The 21,814-nt window shown below is 41.0% G+C and overlaps 2 protein-coding genes and 1 pseudogene across 2 annotated transcripts; all 3 read right to left on the bottom strand.

The window, feature by feature from the left end:
- Positions 1 to 99: 99 nt before the first annotated feature.
- On the bottom strand, positions 100 to 1,293 carry LOC137272091 (beta-1,3-galactosyltransferase 5-like; annotated as a pseudogene).
- Positions 1,294 to 11,545: 10,252 nt separating this feature from the next.
- Positions 11,546 to 12,787, bottom strand: LOC137272090 (beta-1,3-galactosyltransferase 5-like). Its single transcript, XM_067804454.1, has one exon. The coding sequence runs from the start codon at positions 12,785 to 12,787 to the stop codon at positions 11,546 to 11,548; it is 1,242 nt and encodes a 413-aa protein (XP_067660555.1).
- A 6,741-nt stretch (positions 12,788 to 19,528) lies between these two features.
- On the bottom strand, positions 19,529 to 20,767 carry LOC137272089 (beta-1,3-galactosyltransferase 1-like). Its single transcript, XM_067804453.1, has one exon. It carries the CDS (start codon positions 20,765 to 20,767, stop codon positions 19,529 to 19,531), a length of 1,239 nt encoding a protein of 412 aa, XP_067660554.1.
- Positions 20,768 to 21,814: the final 1,047 nt, after the last annotated feature.

Genomic DNA, 21,814 nt, shown 5'->3' with positions numbered 1-21,814 from the left:
ATATATTGCAGTCACCATAGGTTTAGTAATGAAACTCTGTGAAACAGCCTGATACACATGTCGGAAGATACCTTGTTTTGAGATTATGCTGTCCATTAATCACCAGTGTTCATTGTCATACTGTATTTGTCTCCAGTGTTTGAAGGGAATGGATCCACAATATGCTTCCCGGTCTATGACTATAGCTTTCTTGTTTAGTTCTGTGTAATCAAGTGTCTTATTCCTCGGACAGTGTACGAGAATGTTGCTGAGGTCTGTCCTTTGTACTCCAGCTTTCATTGCCATCACAACAATGACATACAAGTCATCCATGAACATTGGCTTGTTGATTTCAGAAACTTTGTACATGGCAGCCCAACTTTCTGCAGTTGTCAGATAGGCAAAGCCTATACAAAATGGTGGTAGAACAGCAAAGGGATACTCTGATTCGGGAGTATGCCATTTTGACCTTTGGCCCCTGAGGTTCAGCTTTCAGAATATAATCGATAATTCTGTATGGATTCACAAATGTGTCGTCGTTCAACTTCAGAATGTATTTAGCTTTACACCTGAACCTGAACCAGTGCATTGCCATAATGTGTTTCCTCACAAGATCTTCATAGGGGTCTGGGAAATTTCCTTGCACAATATCACCATACCTCTGAGACTCGTATTGTAAAGAATCCTGTGCTCGTTGCTGCTTCACTGCTGCTACCATGAACACAACAGTTATTTTTCTGTTTTTGTAAGATCCAGTGGATCCAAAGGTTTCTCGTATCAGATTCCTCTTTTGAGTATTCCCAGGAGCTGAATGAACGATAACAACCAAGAAGGTGGAACCAGATCTGCACTGCTTGGAGTCGATGGAGAACTTGTACCTGTGAAGATTGACAAAATCGTCTTTCGTCTCATTAGCCTTTAACTGAAAGAATTCCGATATAAGTGGAGTTATGTCTTTACCTCGCACAAAGGTAGGTGGGAATGATGCCGTCGTTGAGTTTCCTTTGGTGATGATGTTGTTGCAATAGAGGAAGACATGATTGTACTCCATTTATTTAGGAGACTCCTCTTCGTAGTTCTTGGGTTTGAAGTGTCACCCTTTTCAACTCTATGTGACGAAAGTCCTCCAGAGAGATGAGACACGACGTTCGCTGGATCATTGACAACTCCATTGTGAACAGTGACTCTACGCAGTGTGTCTTTTGTCCTCATAGACCGATACGTTAAGGCCCATGCATTGACATAAATGAAAACGGATATGCACAATAACACAAGTCAGATGTAGACTTGTCTCTGCTGAGATATACAAGCCATCACTGATCTGTAAAGATCGGTTGTAACGAAAACAAGACTATTTACGGACAGCAGCTGTTGTTTGCCCATGTGGCTATACGTAACCTGGAACAAATATATGACGATTTCATACGTTCTTATTGCGCATGTTTGTAATGATTTTGCATAACCAAGACTGAGAAAATATATCCTCCACCAAACAGATATCGATAATTGTGTCTTGTGCACTCCTATTTCTGCACCGTGATTCAATGGGCTTGAAGCTAAAGAAATCTAAAGAAAATACACTGAACCGCAAAAAAAACCCCCAAACGCCACTCTCTTTTTGCAATTGGTAATGCGTTAAATTCAAACTCATGGATAATACCTGCAGGAAAGATTTAAAAGAACTGACATGTTTGAACATCAATACTTTAAGACGAAGTTCAGATAATTAGAACTCAAAATGACGACAGGTGGCGCGATAGTGCGATATCAAAGTCAATAACGTATATGGCCTCCTTGAGCGTTGACAACAGCGTTGCATCGTCTGTATATGGAGTGGATGAGGCGGTTGATGACGGCCATAGCAACCTGCGCCCAGACTCGGTGATACACCGGAGAGAGTTCAGTTGGCCTTGGCCGCACATTACTGAGCCTCTGAATCTCGTCCCAATATCGGGTTTACGTCTGGACTGAGGGCAGGCCATTGAACAGTTTGTATGCACTGTTGACAGAGAAATGTCTGTATTTGCTCTGGCAGTATGGGCACGCACGTGTCCTGCTGGAAGACGTGGTTTCCATGACTACCAAATGTAGCACGATGAAGGGTCTCAGCACTTGATCAATGTAGCGGGTAGATGTTACACCGTTTCCTCTACCAGGACCAATAATCTGGAACACCATAGGGCCTAGTTTGTGACTGAGGGCAATAGACTCCAACAGCCATATGCTCGGACTTCCCCACGAGTCCCTTTCCAGGACACAATCATCTGCAAAACGCTCCTTGCGTCGTCGCCACATTCTCACTCTGCTATCGGCCGTCTAGACGCAATAGACGTCGGAGAGCACTACAGTTCCCACTCACGGTGGCTTTAATTCCGATGAAGTGTGGCCCACCTGAGACGAGCACGACGATGCTGAAAAGTGACGATCGGACTCCGGTAAAGCCTGCGACACCTGACGTTTCTCTGCCTCAAACGTCTGCGTACAGTGTCGGCGCTGATTTGTCTCTGGTGATTGCCAAAGGTTGTCTCTACAGTTTCCGTAGCTTTAGCGAAGCGATTTTGCAGGAAATGACGCACAATGTTGCCTCAGCGTAGTCACAGGCGGTCGTCCACATTTAGGACGGGCGGATGTGCCTCCAGTGGCTTGGGATCGTTGCTGCAGGCAGTGTATTGTTCGAGCATGAACACAAAAATGACAGCCAACATTCAGACTTCCTAAAGCTCGATCTCCTTGATAATCATGGTATGTTGATACTGTCGAACAATGAATGATTGGGTGCATGTTCGGTATCTCTTATAGGGATGACACCTCGGGATGCACGTAGATTCTCATTTTCATGAAATACGAAAAAAAGACCCAAACCAAACCAACAAAAAAAAACCATGTCCCATCATTACTTAGCGACTGCGTTTTGACGACATGGTTTTTGTATCAAATACAGACTCTGAAACCAAATTTTCATGAACATTGCCTACGAACCAGGCCTAGCTAACATATAAAAAGTGAAATAATTAATTAAAGTTATGATGAAACATATGTGGCAAAATTTCTGGTAGGGTGACGTTTCTTTTGCGGTTCAGTATAGTATAGTTAAATGCTATTGTTTGTACCATATTTATCCCTGACTGTTTGAAAGTCACTTGTGAATGAATGATACGTTACCTTAATGTTTGTCCCTATTGTTGTTTCTTCAGACACTTTGCCCAGGATTTGTTGGTTTAATTATTAACATGATTTGTAACTATATTCAAGGATAAGTAAAAAAGGTATTTGAAGTCACTTTATTCAATTCACTGAGAAAACTAGAACCAGTCACACCACTGCTAACAGAACAGCGGTCATTGTGGTTGTTCGTTTGTACAGCAGTTTACATTTTGAGACTGCAAACATCATATCAAATGGATTGATGTTCTAACTAGTCGGTCAATGCAAAGTTCTAATGTTACATCCAATAACGTATTTGATTTTATCGAAAACTGACGGGTTGGTTTTACATTGTTGTATGGTTGGACATATCCAAACTTGGTTAGATTACCAATGAAAGTAAGATAAATCACACTAAAAATATAGAAGAGATTGAGAAGTTTTAGTTTGGTGAGTTACTAATTCACAATGTGAAGCTTTAGTGGAGAATGATCCTGAAGTCACCTAAAATTCACATACAGGATAGAGAACAGTACGAGGACGGGGGATAATGTAGGGAAAGGGAAGAGTGTTTTGATGGGAAACAGTGTGAAGAGAGTGTGGACAAGGAAGTGTGGTAGCATAGGGAACAGTGCGGGGAGAGAAAAGAGTATGAGGAAAGGAAGCAATCTGAGTGCAGGGAAGGATGTTACCATCGGGAAGAGACCGGGGACACATAAGAGTATTTTCGGACAGGGAACAGTCTAAGAGCAGGTAAGGGTACGTATTGCGACAGGGAACAGACAGGAAGAACGTTAGGCTAGGGAACAGTGTTAAGGCAGGGAACAGTCTGATGGCAGCAATGTTACGACAGGGTCAGTAAAGGGAAGGTGTCGGAATACGAAACCCCTTGGGACAAGGCAGGGTGTTAGGTCAGGACAGGGTACTGAGATAGGGACAGCAGCGAGGAATATAAAGATAGGGAGCAGTGTTGGGAAAGGGAAGAGTGCACCTAGTTTTGATGTTGCCAGAGTCTCAATGCAGACAATCCACCCACTGATGACAGGTGCATGATATGCACCAAATTGCCACTTGAAGCAAATGCCGACAGCACGCAGTCTCTCAATTGTGACTGTTCCTGTTGTTGAGGTGACCCAACGCTACTGATGATGCCACTGAAAGCAACCGGTTCTCAGATGTTGAATGCGCAGGCAGAGGCCATTTGTGGCAGTCCTTATCACCTACTTTGTTGTGAACAGTTTTATTTACTGGTAAACACATATAAGATGATCCACGACCTGACAAATGACCCCAATTTGCATACTTGGGAACGCCCCAAAGAACGATCCACTTGAAACAAGAGGGAGACAGGTTGTCTGATAAATATCGAGAAGTTCATTTTCACCGTGTGTTTCACGCATGAATTGTTATAGCACACTTGATTTGGGAACAGGTACAATCCCAACGAATTGAATCAACACAATATACTGAGCAAATATGTTTAGGACCACCGATCCATTTCACGAAGCAAATGACATTTTCCTGGGATTTTTTAAACAAAATTGTTGAATATCTAAACTGCTTGTCAATGCCCCAATAATCTATTTGTCTTCGTCTTAAGTAATGGCTAGCATGGAATATCAGTATCTTATGCCTGAAATTGCAGTTTTATCATTCGAAGGAATCTGTGAATCGGTGTTGTTTTAATGGGTAAAGTTGACTTTTGGTCTGCTAAATATTAAATAGATAATAACTACATGAAGTTAATTGTGTTTCATTTAACTTTTTAATATGTTAAAAGTTATCTGTTACTGAATGGTGGTGGCTAAATCAGAGTAGCAAGGGGGAAATATTTTTATCCCATAATTTTATTCCTATTTCTCTGTACGGGCTGATTTTCGTCCATAATTCCGCTGGTGATCGACCGGGAATACATGTCTTGGAAATTTATATAACCGGTTCCAGAGAAATGGTTAGTATTCAAACAATATTTCCAAATTTCTGTCATAATTTTATTATGGTCACCAAAATTGTGTACAGAAAACTGAAAATACCTTTTGACATTAATAAGTCAGTGAGAAATATCTTTGTACACAAATTTGTCGGTTTGGGGATTACTCAGTACCAGACTGAGTAGATTTATTAGTGACTAAAAAATATAAAATACAGACAACTCACCAAAGATTACTCTTTTTTATGACAAAGTATGGGAACAGTAAAAACCTGATATAGTATGTGTCAATTATTATACAAGACACAACAATGCTGGACAATTAGGCGGAATTACTGATTTATGCTTTAATTATCACTCTCTGAATCAGTCTCGGTGTCTGAATCACTCGCAAGTCCTAAGTCAATCACTAGTCTGTCAATTTCCCTTGCTACTGCGATTTCGCGTTGCCAGTAACCATCTTCAATTGTTTTAACATGTTTACAACATTCCGACCATTCTTTTGCACCGACTGCAGACATCCTTTCATTTATGGCAACTCTTAAGGAACTTTTTGTGAACTGCAAGTTTTGTGAAGCGACATAATTTGTCACATTTGCCCAAATTAACTCAATCGGGTTTAGTTCTGCTGGTATGGAGGGAGACGTAGTACATCATGACCATGTTGCTTCAACTCTGTAGACAGGGCCCGATTTGTTGGATTTTGCAAGAAACAATAGTTCGGCTTTAAGCATTTTCTCATCAAATGAGATATGGTGCCTTTGTAGCCACGTTTTTATGTCATCTTTTCTGTTGGCGGTTGTCGGACATTTGTTCACTTGCTTGCTATGATATGGTGCATTAACCATAACGATGACAGAGTGCAGTGGAAGGTTTGGGATCAACTTTTCCTGGAGCCATTCGGAAAAATTATTAAAGTTCATCTCGTCATGATAGTATGCTCATTTGAGTCTGGAATCAAAAACAAGCAAAGCATTTGGAACAAAACCGTTTTCACCCCCTGCATGAGCCACAATAAGCCGAGATCCGGTGCCAGGCGGAGATTGAACCCCATTTATTACGACTTCACCCTCAAGTTGCCAACACTTTGGGACAATGTGGTGTACATGCAACCATGTTTCATCGATAAAGATGAGTGTTCGATTTTCTTCTCTGTATTTCTATATTGCACGTAAGTATTGCAAACGCTTGGAAACAATGTCTTTACGTTCCATTAAAAGTTTCCGGTTTGACTGCGTTTTTCGCCACCTAAACCCCATGTCTTTGAGATTTTTTCGAAACCTTTCCTTAGAACCCTTGTAGTTCAACTGGCACTTTGCCATATCATACATCGTATCCAGAGTGGGTAGTTGTCTTTTTACTCCATATAAACTTTGTACAAATTGACGGACTGCACACCGGTCGAAATCATCAAGTTTGTAACTGCAAGTTTTGGGTTTGCGCAACTTGGTGGGACTGATAAATGTAGGTCCACTCGCACTCCTACCACCTTCTGCCTTAATGCGCTTTAAAGTTGACGTTGAAAGTCCAGTAGCAAGGCTACTTTGTAAAAGAGAATCTGCTTTGGTTGCACAATTTTTGTCCATATACATGATAACATTGTATGCTATCTCCCTTGCCTGAGAATGAACTATTTGCCCATGTTTTCCTAACTTGGACATTTTTTACTACAAGTGCAATCTGTGTAACAGTATTGAGACAGGTGTAAAACACTACCGAGACAGGTGTTACACAGTAGCGAGACAGGTTTTAATCAGTAGCGGTGTTGATTTCATGTCACGGTTAGCATGTATTGCACGTGCATAATCGTCAAGCTACCTGTATCAGCCAAGTGTACTCGCCCAATTCGTTGTACCGCCTCTCTTGTCAGAAATGCGTTTAGTGAGCAGGATCATCTAATATGTGACTAGCAGTTATTCGGGTGCTTTTTATGTTCTGGTATTTTAAAGTTGTTTGGACAGTAGTTTTTCGACTTCTCCATTTTATGCTTTTGGAACTGTATAGAAAGGTAAAGGGGTTTCAGTTTAGTCCATGTTTAAATCATTGTCTTTTCTTTTGTTTTAACGCAAGCCTTGTTTCCACTTGTCTGTCTAAACTGTGCACGTTTCGATCCATCTTGATCTGACAAACTGGAACAGATTATATTCATTGTTTAACTGTCTCTGTACGGCTACCTTAGGATAATTACACCCCCGTGGCACCCTCAGAGGTGTCGTTACGTCTCTTACTACCCATCTGAATAAAGCCTCACACCCGTAGTCTGTGTATACTAATTAGTGTACCCATCACAGCCCAGTTACAATTTCACGGGGTGGTCACTCGGTCTTTCTGTTCTTGGGCTTTCGGATATGTGGAGAATTTGGTTTATACGCTCATGATAGTTGTCTTTGTCCGTCTGAACGTTCTGTCAGCATGCCTGTCGTTAGCACCCAACTGTGATATTCCAGCTGGTCTTTCGTGTTCCACTGCTAGAAATCTTGCAATTTCCATGTATTCCGTTATAATGGTATACTTCTAAACAACCCCACCCCCCACCCCCACACACCCCCGCTTTCACATTGTTGATGCGTAACCTACAGTTGCTATTCAGTAAAATCATGATTGTCATGATGTCTCATACCCCAAACTGTAAAGGACATTTGTCTTACTTTGGAAAACGTACACAATGTTTGCAACGAAACACCTTTCAAAATACCTACTTTGTTTGTTGGGAAGTACGCCCCAAACACCACCCACCTATTGTACGTATACGTCAGTTAACTGTATCTGATGTAAATGGGCACCGTTCATCGCCCAAATCAAGCGTCTGTCCCAGCTGATTAAAATTGGTATCGGTTGGCCTGTAACATCATATCCTAACGAAATGGAAAGTTTAAATTATTTATTGTTTGTTAAAAGTTACTACACAAAATAAACAATTGCAGCAAAATAGGATGGCAAATTCCGCACACGAAATGTTTCCAAACTTTGGTAGTAACAAACTAATACACCAAAGAATAATCTGCTCGTGCCAAATATGGCTCCACCATTCACAGAAAATCCACACATGTCTGGAACAATTGAATATATTGGCCCTAGTCTACTGGGAAAGTCATGAAAAGTCAATTTTGCCCTGAACGTTGTTCACTGTGTACAAGGCCACAACAAACTCAAGGCCTTTGGCACCGGGTCTTGTCGTATCGCACTCCATTGCACTTGGCTTGAGTATCGAATGAATAGTGCCCGAATGGTAACTGTAGAGGTACCCTGATACTTTCGCAACCTGTAGATGGGGAACATCGGGTGGAAATGGAGAGGTTTGTAGTGCTGGTCGACTAGCCTTCGGAATGATGTTCAGGCCTAAACTCGTAACACAGCGTTCGTTACAAGTTAACAGCAAATGTGTGGCCAGATGATCGGTGTGGAGAGTGGGCCAGACGACTGCCTTGGAAGAACTTAATTGTTCTCCCCGTTTGAATGGCCTTCGGTCATTAATCTACTACACTTGAAAAACAACGTTATAACATGGCCAACACAGTAGATGGTTCAATGTGAAGCTGACAGGATAATATACATTTTGAAATATGACACACGCGAAGAAGTGTCTTCCTTTGAACAACACACAGGAGACACACAGGAGACATTATTGCATTCTTGACTGATGACTGATTGCAGAATGACTGTGTGAGTCAAATACATACAAAATGACTCTTTTCCAGTGTGGATGCAAACACACACAAACGCACACACACGCACACACACACGCACTCCCCCCTAAAAACCAATCATCCATTGAAGTAACGAATAAATATTCGAAATTTCAAGTTTTTGAAGGAAACTTGAAGTAACGAGAAAATACTCGAAGTTACGAGAAAATTGTTGAAATAACGAGATAATACTCGAAGCAACGAGTAAATAATCGAAGTAACGAGAATTGTCTTTGAAAAAAATATTTTATGCTACCAAAGTGGCAGCATTAGGCTTTCGTACTCATACTAATTGCTTATCTCATTTTATTTCTAAATAGTAGTGGAAAATTAAGTGTCTGCGTTCTCCTTCAGTACACAAAACACAGTTACCCCAAAGAACTCCAAGAAGCGCATCTGCAGCGGATGCACGATACCAGGCCTGTGAGACTCTTCAGTCTCTCATATTAGCGTCAACAGGGTTAGACTCACATCATGAAGGGCCAGTATCAGTTAACTGCTAACTTGGTTTACAGACGGGCTAGCCATAGCTTCCCCATCGAAGGATCGTCCTCTTGCATTATACCACCAACTCGGGCAATTCTAAGTCATCAAGAACCAAAGCTACCTGAATGCAGGGTCTTCCGAGCTTGCTCAGCTTTCATCATCATGGAAGAACCCTTTCATCACAAAAGTCATGAGGAATAGATATAGCATTCCGGTAAACAAGACGCCATTGCTCCAGTCCCAGTTCCACAGATACAGTACGCAGAAAACCTACAACCACAGCTCATATATGCGATAGTCACTTCTACCCAAAGAAACACTTATCCCTTAAAGGGACTTGATCCAGGGTTCTGCTCCCCAATTTTCTTGGCTCCCAAGACCAATTAACAGAAAAGTCCAGACTAATATGGAGAAATTCAACAATGATTACATCCTTTCTATAGACCCAAGTCTCACCGGATGTGATAAACGATCCCAATGCATCAGTGCATCTTAGCCTCCCTTTTGCATTTATTGTAAAAAATCAGCCAGACCTGTTTCACATCCCACCATGATCTTTACTACTTGGCAATGACCTACTAGTCATCCAGCTCATGAGAGATATCACAGCAGACGTATCCAAAACAACTATATCCTTCTAACTGATATCACTTCGAGCATACAGAAATGTTGGCTTAGAAGGCTTAGAATCTCCCTTAGCTTCCAACCCACATGAATTACGAGCGCTATATGGCATTTGCTCCTTCACTAAAATCATGGAAGGATGCCTTAGGAATATTTCCAGTCATTTGATATTATTTGCGATGACAAACTCAATTCATGCAATCCCATCAACACATGCAGCTGTTGTACATCATTGTCGAAAGTGCAGTTTACATGCAGGCGGGCCATATATATGGGGTCTGTCATTCTTCCACAGCCTGAACTCTCCATCCTAGTGGGGCTGGATACAGAAAGAAAGTGACCAGTACGTTCTCTACTGCCGACTCTACACCAGGAGTACGTCAGGAGTAGGTTTCATGTGCTTACGAATGGGTGTAACCACTCATGCACTTCAATGCACTTCCAGTATTCATAAAATTGGCTCAGCTATGTTTTCAAGATGTTTAATCGGTCTTTTAAAAAATAAATCGCCTCAGTGGGGTACTGATGGCATGCCCATAGCTACAAAAGTAGCCAGAAAAAGGCAAATTATCATTTATCTACTGCGCATGCGCAAAGGAAATTATTTTTGAGTGCCTCCATATCCTAACATGTTCATTATGTTTCAGTCCATAAATGTGCAAAGTTTCGTGAATTTGTCACTAAATGCACAGTACATTTGCTTAGCCGCTCCACTACATGGAGTGATGACAATGACAAGGCTTACGAACAATGCGACAGAAACCTTTCGACTTTTCATTTCATTCCTTTCTTGGTGGAGGTAGTTCACAGTATTCATCCAACACTCCACCAGTGACATTATAAACGACCATCACACTGTAGTCAATGACGTTATAATGGAGCGTGATGTAACCCGCTTTCGCGACGCCGATATTACATTGCCCCTATATAACCACCGGTATACGTCCCCAGTTTGTCAAACATAGTGTAGTTATTCCCAAAATACAGGACGGCTTATCATTAATGATGTAATGTGTTAATAAACCACGTTCCTACCAGCCACTAGGGAGAATATATACAATGATTCTCTCTCATATGTGTGTTTGTTTTTACTTTGTTCTACGCACACAGAAAGAAACATTTGGTTGAACTGTTCCCTTGACATTCAGAATCATTTATGAAATCGATGTCCAATGAGTTCTCGGAGATAATATTCACCACAATCTTTCGTTTTTATTATGAATTGTGCATCCATAATCGCCTTCTGATTAGAATCTCCTTACTGGTAACAACATTAATTATTATATGAATTATGAAATATGCCACTGTCGGATACCATTTTGAACATCGCTCCAGTCACACGCTGCAGTTAAAGCACCAGAATCAATGAATAATAAATGGTCATCTGGACGTTCTGTGAAATACATTGAAACAAGTAATTTATGACCAATAACAAGGCCCACTTTTGCATTATGAGCATTTAATCAAATGTATTGTCAAATGATGTCCACATAAAAGGTGTCATCGTTGATTTAGCTATAATGTGAATTAAGTGCAGCTCTGACTGTTGCCTGTTTATCGTGTAAAGATGGGTTAAGGGGTGAAAGAACCGACTGAAGCTCATAGCATGCGCCATAGGGAGAGTAGTGCAGTTTTCCTAATCATTATGATACAGTAGTTAGAAAAGAACTTGCTTCAAGACTATGGTGCTCATAACTCAAAAGCGTTCATTGTCATGCTGTATTTGTCTCCAGTGTCTGAAGGGAATGGATCCACAATGTCCTCTCCGGTCGATGACTATCGCTTTCCGGTTTAGTTCGATATAATGAAAGGTCTTATTCCTCGGACATTCGACCAAAATGTTGCTGAAGTCTGTCCTTTGTACTCCAGCTTTCATAGCCAACACAATACTAACATACAAGTCATCCATGTTCATTCTCCGGTTCGTTTCAGAAACTTTGTACATGGCAGCCCAACTTTCTGGAGTTGTCAGATAGGCGAACCCTAAACAGTATGGTGGTAGAACAGAGAAGGGATACTCCGATTCTGTAGTGTGCCATTTTGACTTTTTATCTCTTTGAGGACTCTGATGTGGTGACACTTTGCATTCCATAGTTAGGCCTTGGGGTCTAGTTTTCAGAATATGGTCGATAATTCTGTATGGATTCACAAACGTGTCGTCATCCAACTTTAGAATGTATTTAGCTTTGCACCTGTACTTGAACCAATGCATTGCCATAATGTGTTTCCTCACAAGATCCTCATAGGTGTCTGGGAAATTTCCTTGCACAATATCTCCATACCTCTGAGACTCGTATTGTAAAGAATCCTGTGCTCGTTGCTGCTTCACTGCTGCTAACATGAACACAACAGTTGTGTTTCTGTTTTTGTAAGATCCAGTGGATCCAAAGGTTTCTCGTATCAGATTCCTCTTTTGAGTATTCCCAGGAGCTGAATGAACGATAACAACCAAGAAGGTGGAACCAGATCTGCACTGCTTGGAGTCGATGGAGAACTTGTACCTGTGAAGATTGACAAAATCGTCTTTCGTCTCATTAGCCTTTAACTGAAAGAATTCCGATATAAGTGGAGTTATGTCTTTACCTCGCACAAAGGTAGGAGGGAATGATGCCGTCGTTGAGTTTGTTTTTGGTGATGATGCTGTTGCAATAGAGGAAGACATGATTGTACTCCATTTATATAGGAGACTCTTCTCCGTAGTTCTTGGGTTTGAAGTGTCACCCTTTTCAACTCTATGTGACGAAAGTCCTCCAGAGAGATGAGACACGACGTTCGCTGGATCATTGACAACTCCATTATGAACAGTGACTCTACGCAGTGTGTCTTTTTTCCTCATAGACCGATACATTAAGGCCCATGCACTGACATAAATGAAAACGGATATGCACAGTAACACCAGACAGATGTAGACTTGTCTCTGCCGAGATATACAAGCCATCACTGATCAGTAATGTACTCAACGGCTTGTCACAGAAACAGGGCTACTTCCGGACAGCAGCTGTTGCCTGCCCTAGTGTTTAAACAAATATATAACGGTATAACACGTGTACTTTGCGCATGGTTGTAATGATTCTGCATAACAAATGTTGAATAAATTTGTTCTCGACCAATCAGGATGGTCATGTTATGTTTATATGCAGTGCCATAATATGGATCCAAATTAGGGATGGATACAGCTTATGGAGGTGGGGATAGTAGGGTGTGCCGGGTGCACAGTTCATGTTCGCTCGTTGTCACGAGAGTTTCAATGGTCGCCTAAGATACATCCACGGCAAAAGGGGAGGGGATCACTGCACAAAATCTACCACCCCCGCCACCCCACCTCCACCCCACTCCCCCTCTGGCTCCGCCTATGTAATCGTTATTTCAGGAAACACAATGCAAAAAGGAACATCTTGATCGCAGTGAACTACTGTTCTAACAATTCCAGTCAGCCCATAGGGCACATCACATGACCTAGTCTGGTACACAGTGCGCTCTGATTGCGGCCATCGATCAGTTCTAGTTCTTTCGAGTCTACTGGCGGCCTTTGACGTGAATCACCCCAGACTCATCCATCGTCTTCAGAAGGGGTTTGGTCTTGAAGGCTCCAGATTGTCGTGGATGAAATCATATTTATCGGACAGGTTGCAGTTAGTTGTGATCGGACAGTCACAATCCATATGTCACAGCATGTATTATAGTGTACCATAAGGTTCAGTTCCTGGTCCGGTTCTGTTTACTGTGTACACTACCGAAATAGGCCATGGGATTGATAATAATTTTGTCGTTCATGACATGTATGCTGACCACTCTCAGATGTCAGACAGTGTCGAGCTTGATGTTCGACAACCACTATCTAAATTAGAATCGGCCACCGTCCAGATCACATCCTGGATGCCAACAAACAAATTAAGGTTGAATCAGGATAGATCGGAAGCTATACTTATTGGTACGGATGCAATGGTGAGGAAACTAGGTTTTACACACCTAGTAGGGTTCCGGTAGAGAACCCTTGCACTCTTCTGATCTACGTCAAGAGATCAAGGGGTACCAAACAAAGTGCACCGAGAACAATGGGGAGTCTGACGACAGTGAGACGCAAGCGAGGTTCGCATGCTTATTTCCCCCTGAATCTTGCCAATCACACTGCTATCAAAATGGACAGAAAATGCAATGATACCCATGCATTCATTGGCTTTATCAAAAAGGACATGATAAGCTTTGTTGGCTAGAATTCGTCTGAGGCTGTATATGTAAATATTCATTATAAGTTTGAAAAAGTCATTTTCCATGACACCCCGGTTCAGGGTCGTACCAAGGATGGTACCAGGCTCGGTGTAGACGATAATAGAAACATTGAGATATGCCATCATGTCATACAAGATATGCTTTTTGTGCTAACGAAGTTCATCCACTATCATGGTGTTGGACAGTCTCTGTAAATTCATTGCATAATCGACATTTCATGCAAATATTTTCTTTCAGAATCACATTTGAGCGATGGCGAGGGGGAAGTGACTGGTCCTGAGCAGCTAGAAGGAAACCTTTGGTTTCACAATTTTGAGCAGCTTCATCCAGGCGAAGGCGTCAGTGGAGTTGGTATTCTGTTCCACACACTGTATGTACACACTGTATGTACACGATACACATGATGGCTTTTCAGAGAGCTTCTCCACAAATGACCGACTCTGAGCAATTGTTATTAATAACATCAACCGGTCAAGTCGTGCCTGAGCCAGGAAATTGTCAGTAAGTTACATTTATCGCTTTCACTATCGCTTTTTAGCACACGTACTTAAGGTGGTAAAGACGTTGGCAAGAGAATTATATTTTGCACGGAAAACCTTGAACTCGTATATACATACTGACAACAGAGGATGGTGACTTTGCCCAGATGGATACTAAATGACCAATTATCGTTCATTTCCCGATTTCAGTATGTCGCATGACTACGTTGTCCTTCAAGCAGAAAGTTATTGTAATTATTCTCTCACGTGAATCATCTTTTTCATCAGCCGATGAACGTCAACAATACAACAATTTAAATATTGACAGACCTCAACCAGATGAACACCAAGTCGGTTGTAGCCAACTGCATTGTCCCAACAGACATTATGAAGCCACCAGCTTTGATCAGCAGACCGTGCTATAAATGAAGCAACCCCTCTGCTTGCCTAGATCTATATTTTTTCCAAAATGTGAATGTTAATATTACTTGGAAATTAGATATTTTTGAAGAATGCGTTTACTGCCTCGAAAGAGAGACCTGTGGTAAACCTGGAGTCTCATACTCCAAAGCTTCCATCCAAACTTTTCTGCAATGCCAAGTCCAAAATGAAGCCAGTCTAGACTTCCTGTGTTTCTGAATTACCGAGATCACTGGGGCTAATTCAGTAACAATGGAGTTAATTTTCTATATCAAAATGCCCTATTTACAGAGACCCATATTTCTGAATTTCTCCCACACCTGTTGTTAGATCTACTATTCAACTAGCAGGTTGTGTAGCCTTTAAATAGTACTTGTTTGGATTTTGTTTGTTTGTTTGTTTGTTTGTTCCTTGTTGCATCTGCATGGGCTGACACTATCTATGCAGGATAATTTCATTGTCTTCTCACAGTAACACGATGTGAACCCTGATTTTCTGTAACCATTTTGTTTCAGTACTGGAAACATGACCACAAAAGAAGTGTTCAAATACATACCCTTGATATCCGGAAAAAATGCAAACGTTTTTCAGTCATCAAAACGTTTGAAAATTTCATAATTTACAAGTCTTTTCTCACCTTAGGAAATATTCATTTATCGAACCCTAGAAAATTGTGTAAAGAAGTTCATTACCTATTACATTCATAGGAAACCTGTGACAAAAGCAGAGTGGATGTACAATTGCTTATCATGAGCAGATGTGTTTTTCAGTCGTATTACAGCTGCACATTGTTGTTTGTATACACATCGGGTCCGGGCCATATAATCCAGTGATACTCACCTTGTGATACGATGACAGAGCACGTGTGTATGAATCACTATGTAATAGTGATGATACCAGGTGTGTAAAAGGTGAACGTATTCTGTCCCACTGGCGACACCCGTCATAAACTACTTTTTCTGTCCAAGTTATTTATTAAAGTTAAAGGAGACACACAATACCGGTTACCGGATGTGGCACTAACTGTGCTGTTTAGTACTAATACTTCATTTCAGCAGCACATATTTCAGATTTCTGGTGGACCATAAATTCATCAAGGTTTGGCATTTTAAACTAAAATTAATACCTAACAGTGTGAAGGAATCTTGATCCCAATTTAGTTTTCACTTGGGACACAATTTAATTCTGGATCGTTTCTTTGATCCCAAGCACAAAATTATAGTTTTATCAATATTTACTTTCAGTCTAGATTGTTCTAATGTTTGCATTACAACACAAAGACAGCGCTCAGTGCCATTAAACTTACACTTGGTATCATCAGCAAATTGTGCAAAGATATATTCGATATTACGACCCGGATGTTTGAATTGTTTCTGATAATATTACCCAGAATCTCCACACACAACATGAACAGGTATGGGGAAAGAGCGTCTCCCTGTCGACAACCCCTTTGAAATTTTGAAGAAATCAATGCCAGATCCGTTTACCAGTATGCGAGTTTCAATGGCATTATAAAAGGTTTTAACCTAATTGTCGAATAAAGTGTTCTGTCTAAAACTTTCCAGTCTACAGTATCGAGAGCCTTTCCAAAATCTGTAAGTAATAATAGTCCTTGTATCTGATAACTATCTGTATATTCTGTTAGGTCACAGGCAAGTCTTGTAATTTCACTTATATGTCTTCCTGTCTTAAATCCGTTTTGATCTTCGTTTATGATGGTGGCGAGAACGTTTTTTTGTTATTTTGAAGATTGCCAAGGAACCAATTTTCTAGAAAATTGGAGGCATCGATATTGGTCACCATATTCTGATATATATATTTTTAGATTTATATCCTTTTGGTGTACATGTGAGTGAGAGAGTTAATGTTTAACGTCACATCGGCAATAGTGCAGCCATATCGTGACAAGAACGATTAATTCGTGTTCATGTAACCAAACCTCTTCTTAGTGATACCGGTCGCATGTCTTGCCTATATGATTCATTCAAACAACTTTAAAGATATTTGCCCAAATCTACCAAAAGAATTTTATGAATTCTGCTGTGAATACATCAGATCCAGGGCATTTTTCAGTTTTAAGGGATTTAACAGATGAAAAAACTTCATTTTGTGTAAGCTCCATTACAAGGGGTTTTGCCATTTTTTCTGATAGTTTGGGAATGCCATAGTCATCTGAAAGATTGTGCCATAAACATATGCTATGTCTTGTCATTTGTTCACCAGATATATTTTGGAACGTACGCCGTAAGTTAAAATAGGGACTTGCATTGGACATTTTTGTCACTCATGCATCAAATTTGGAAATTTCCCCAACATGTCTAACCTAACATGTTTGGCAACTCCTGTTTGATTAAGCATTAAAAAGATATGTCAGCGGTGTGTAGGTTTTTTTTTTGTTTTTTTGTAGGATGCCAATACACATTTTTGATCAGTGCGTAATGTCTTTTATCATACAATGAATAGTGTTCTGGGTATGATGAAGCCAACGGATATTTTCGGTATTCGTTGGGGGTCATACGAGGTTGTGACTCACGTTTCTCGCCCAAGAATCCAGCCAGTGGTGACGGGTTCATGACGTACCCAATGGCCGCTGGAACCGGATGTCGACAGTACGCAGTCTCTCACTCATGACTGTGTTCCTGCCGGTGAGGTGACCAAACGATGCTGTTGACGTCACTGTGAGCAGCCGGTTGCGAAGTTGAAAAATGCGCAGATGGTGGTCATTTCGCGGGACGGTCATACTCGGTCTTTCAGTTCTGTGGCTATGAGATATCGGGAGAGTCTGGTTTACGCGGCTAATTATTCTGAGAGTGGTTGTCTTTGTCCACCTGACCGTTCTGTCAATACGCCTGTTTTGAAAATCCATCTCTGACATTCTAATAGCTCTTTCTCGTTCAGCTGCTAGTATTCTTGCCTTTCGCTGAATTTCCTTTTAATGATATTCTTCTAACTACCCATGCTCTCACACTGTTGATGCGTAATGTGCAGTTGTGATTTTGTTAAATCATGCTTTTCGTGGTGCCCCATACCCCAAACTTGAAGGATATATGTATTGCTGTGGCACAACACACACAATGTTTGTAACTTGTAACTCACAAACAAAATACGTTTCAAAGAAAACACAGAACACTTTGTTTGTTGGGGAAAAAGCCCCGCGAACCAGGTGTGTACTTTCTTTTGTACTTCAGTTTAGTTAACTGTGTGTGATATGTAAGACACCACCATATATCGTAACTGATACTGTTTGAATGAGTACGGCGTTACACATCTTTCAGCAACAGTTCTAATATCATTGCTGGTGACAGCAGAACTGGGTTCTACTTCATCTAACGATCTACCGTTTGGATCAGATCGTCAAAACCCTATCAGTGGACGGAGCTGGAGAAGCTCAGTCGTTAGCCTGTGCGCTATGAATGAACATATTCGTAACTCAAATTATACACTGTTTGTTAACAAGTGCCACTCTAGGTATCCACGTGTTGGGAGTGTAGTAGTATAGTATGATAAGTATGGACTTGTTATTTCAGCAAACTGAAAACCAAACTTTCGGAAGAATATGTATGCGTGTTGTTTAACGTCGCACTCTAAGTCCCAATTGTTTGATGGCGGCATGCAGACAATCAAGTTGGTATACGATCTCATACATAAACAGGATCCCATCAATCGCCTCTTACGACAAGCACCACCCAAACCAAGGATCTTCGCGGGTGGTAGTTTGTGTCCATAGGTACATGTAGTTGATGTGCACGTGTTGAAGACTTCGGAGTATGCTTGATCATCACCACAAATTCATTCCTTCATCAGCTGCGAGTATATAGAACATCAATAACACATCTACTGATGTGACGAGTTAGACAATTTCAGAACCAATACTTCAGCTTCAAACAGTAAGGATATGTGAAAGAGCGCACCTGAAATATCATCACAGACTGCAATGACCTCCATATCAACCTTTCTATCAACGTGAAATCTCCCAACGGTGCATTCTTTGTAAAGACAGTGTCAAATATGGTTTCAAATCTAAAAAGACTTTTGACATTTGTTTGCTCTGTGTTTAACAACCAGTATGTATCTGTAACACTAACATTGTCATAAACTTGTCATTGTGATAGAGATCTGGTAGAATATGTACGTGATAAGACAATACATTATGACTAATACTCCTTAATAGAAAGTAGTTGTCTGTGTTAGAACTGAGGAATTATTGTGTTATGAGTATTTGGACAACGACAATGCGTTCATCTTATTGGTTCACACTGAGGTATACCTAAGTAGACGACAGAAGGAACCCAAAGGGTCCAATAAGTTCAATAGTACGTCATAGCCACAGACTGTCATGACTGACATTTCCAGTGAGAGGAAAGGAAAACGAAAACACAGAACACTTTGTTATATGCACGAGTGCATTACAAATTTAGAGCATTTCCGAAAGTGAAATCCCAAACATGACATATGTTGCGGTACATTATAGGTTTGGTAATGAAGCTCTTTGAAACAGCCTCATACACTTGTAGGAAGATACCTTGTTTTGAGATTATGCTGTCCATTAATCACCAGTGTTCATTGTCATACTGTATTTGTCTCCAGTGTTTGAAGGGAATGGATCCACAGTATGCTCCCCGGTCTATGACTATAGCTTTCTTGTTTAGTTCCGTGTAATCAAGTGTCTTATTCCTCGGACAGTGTACGAGAATGTTGCTGAAGTCTCTTCTTTGTACTCCAGCTTTCATTGCCAACACAACACTGACATACAAGTCATCCATGCTCATTGGCCTGTTGGTTTCAGAAACTTTGTACATGGCAGCCCAACTTTCTGGAGTTGTCAGATAGGCAAAGCCTATACAAAATGGTGGCAGAACGGAAAAGGGATACTCTGATTCGGGAGTATGCCATTTTGACCTTTTGTTTCTAATGGGACCTTCACCTTGTACCAATTTACATTCTATTGTGAGCCCCTGAGGTTCAGCTTTCAAAATATGGTCGATAATTCTGTATGGATTCACAAATGTGTCGTCATCCAACTTCAGAATGTATTTAGCTTTGCACCTGTACTTGAACCAGTGCATTGCCATAATGTGTTTCCTCACAAGATTCTTGTAGGAATCCGGGAAATTTCCTTGCACAACATCACCATACCTCTGAGACTCGTATTGTAAAGAATCCTGTGCTCGTTGCTGCTTCACTGCTGCTACCATGAACACAACAGTTGTGTTTCTGTTTTTGTAAGATCCAGTGGATCCAAAGGTTTCTCGTATCAGATTCCTCTTTTGAGTATTCCCAGGAGCTGAATGAACGATAATAGCCAAGAAAGTGGAACCAGATCTACATCGCTTTGAGTCGATGGAGAACCTATACTTGTGAAGATTGACAAAATCGTCTTTCGTTTCATTCGTCTTTAACTGAAAGAATTCCGATATAAGTGGAGTTATGTCTTTACCTCGTACTAGGGTAGGAGGGAATGATGTCATTCTTGTTTTTGTTTTTGGTGATGTTGTTGCTCCTGTAGAGGATGTTATGATGGTACTCCACTTGTCCTTCAATTTTTTCCCTGCGGTTCTAGTGTTTAAAATGTCATCTTTCTCAACTCCACGAGACGAAATATCTCCAGACGGATGAACGGCGTTTCCTCCATCATTGACCACCCCATGATTAACGGTGACTCTACACACTGTGTCTCGTTTCCAGGTAGACGGATACTTGATGGCCCATGCACTGATATAGATGTACAGGCATACGCATAACAACAATGCAATAGTGAAGACGTGTCTCTGCTGACTTGTACAAGTCATCACTGTTCTGTAAAGTAGTCAACGGGTTGTCAGGAAAATTAGACCGCAGGTGTCGTGTGCTCTCTTCTGAAGACGTAGCCAGGCTGGAACAAATATACGATGTTTTCATATGCTAAGTTCGTGCATTCTGCAATGGCATTACATAAGCAAGACAAGTAAACTTGTACCCGACCAGATCAACTGATCCTTTCGTGACTTAGAATTAGAATTCAAAGGGGTTTATGCCTATTCCAACCAAAAGACACAGTCATGTTGGATAAGCGAATGAACAGGGACAACTGTTTGGACAAGGAAGAGTGTTGTGACAATGAAGCGTGTTGGGACAGAGTGGGGACAGGAAACAAACTGGGAACAAGGTACAGCCCAGGGAAAAATCTGGGAACAGGGAAGAGTATTGGGACAATGAAGAGTGCCGAAACAGGGAACATTCTGGGGGACAATGGAAGAGCAGTGGGACAATAAAGAGTGCAGGGACAATGAATATTTTGGTGACGGAGCTGGGACAGGGATCATTCTGGAAACAGGGAAAAATATAGGAACAGGGAAGAGTTTTGGAACAATGAAGAGAGTTAGGAGAAATTGGGAACAGGAAACAATCTGAGAAACAGGGAACACTCTGGGGAAAGGGAAGGATTTGGGGCTATGAAGAATGTTGGAGTGGGGACGGAAAAATCTGGGAACAGGGAACAGTCTGGGTCTTTCACCCTGATCTATGCAGTGATGAGGACACTATTTTCTTGATGTCTGCTGCAATTCTGATTAACAAAATCTGAAAAGCAATACAAATTTGATATACTTGAATAAGTCACCATAGAGCGTGGTTGATCCAAACTGATATCAAATCAGACATATATGGTTTGTCTTGCTGGCGAGATTTTGGAGATAGAGTATGCCCTGTTAAAACCATCGACTAATTGAACATTACTGCCGGAATCGATACTTACATGCATTATTACAATGAACAGGTTATCAGGCGACCAGTATTTTTTGGCCAGGGACTGGATTTAATTTTACGCCACTTTACCAATATTGTCCTAGCAAGACCAC

This window comes from Haliotis asinina, chromosome 2 (genome assembly GCF_037392515.1).
Source record: "Haliotis asinina isolate JCU_RB_2024 chromosome 2, JCU_Hal_asi_v2, whole genome shotgun sequence".
NCBI classification, from domain to species: Eukaryota; Metazoa; Mollusca; class Gastropoda; order Lepetellida; family Haliotidae; genus Haliotis; species Haliotis asinina.
Note: the sequence above shows the minus strand (reverse complement) of the source record. Positions and strands in the feature narration are given on the sequence as shown.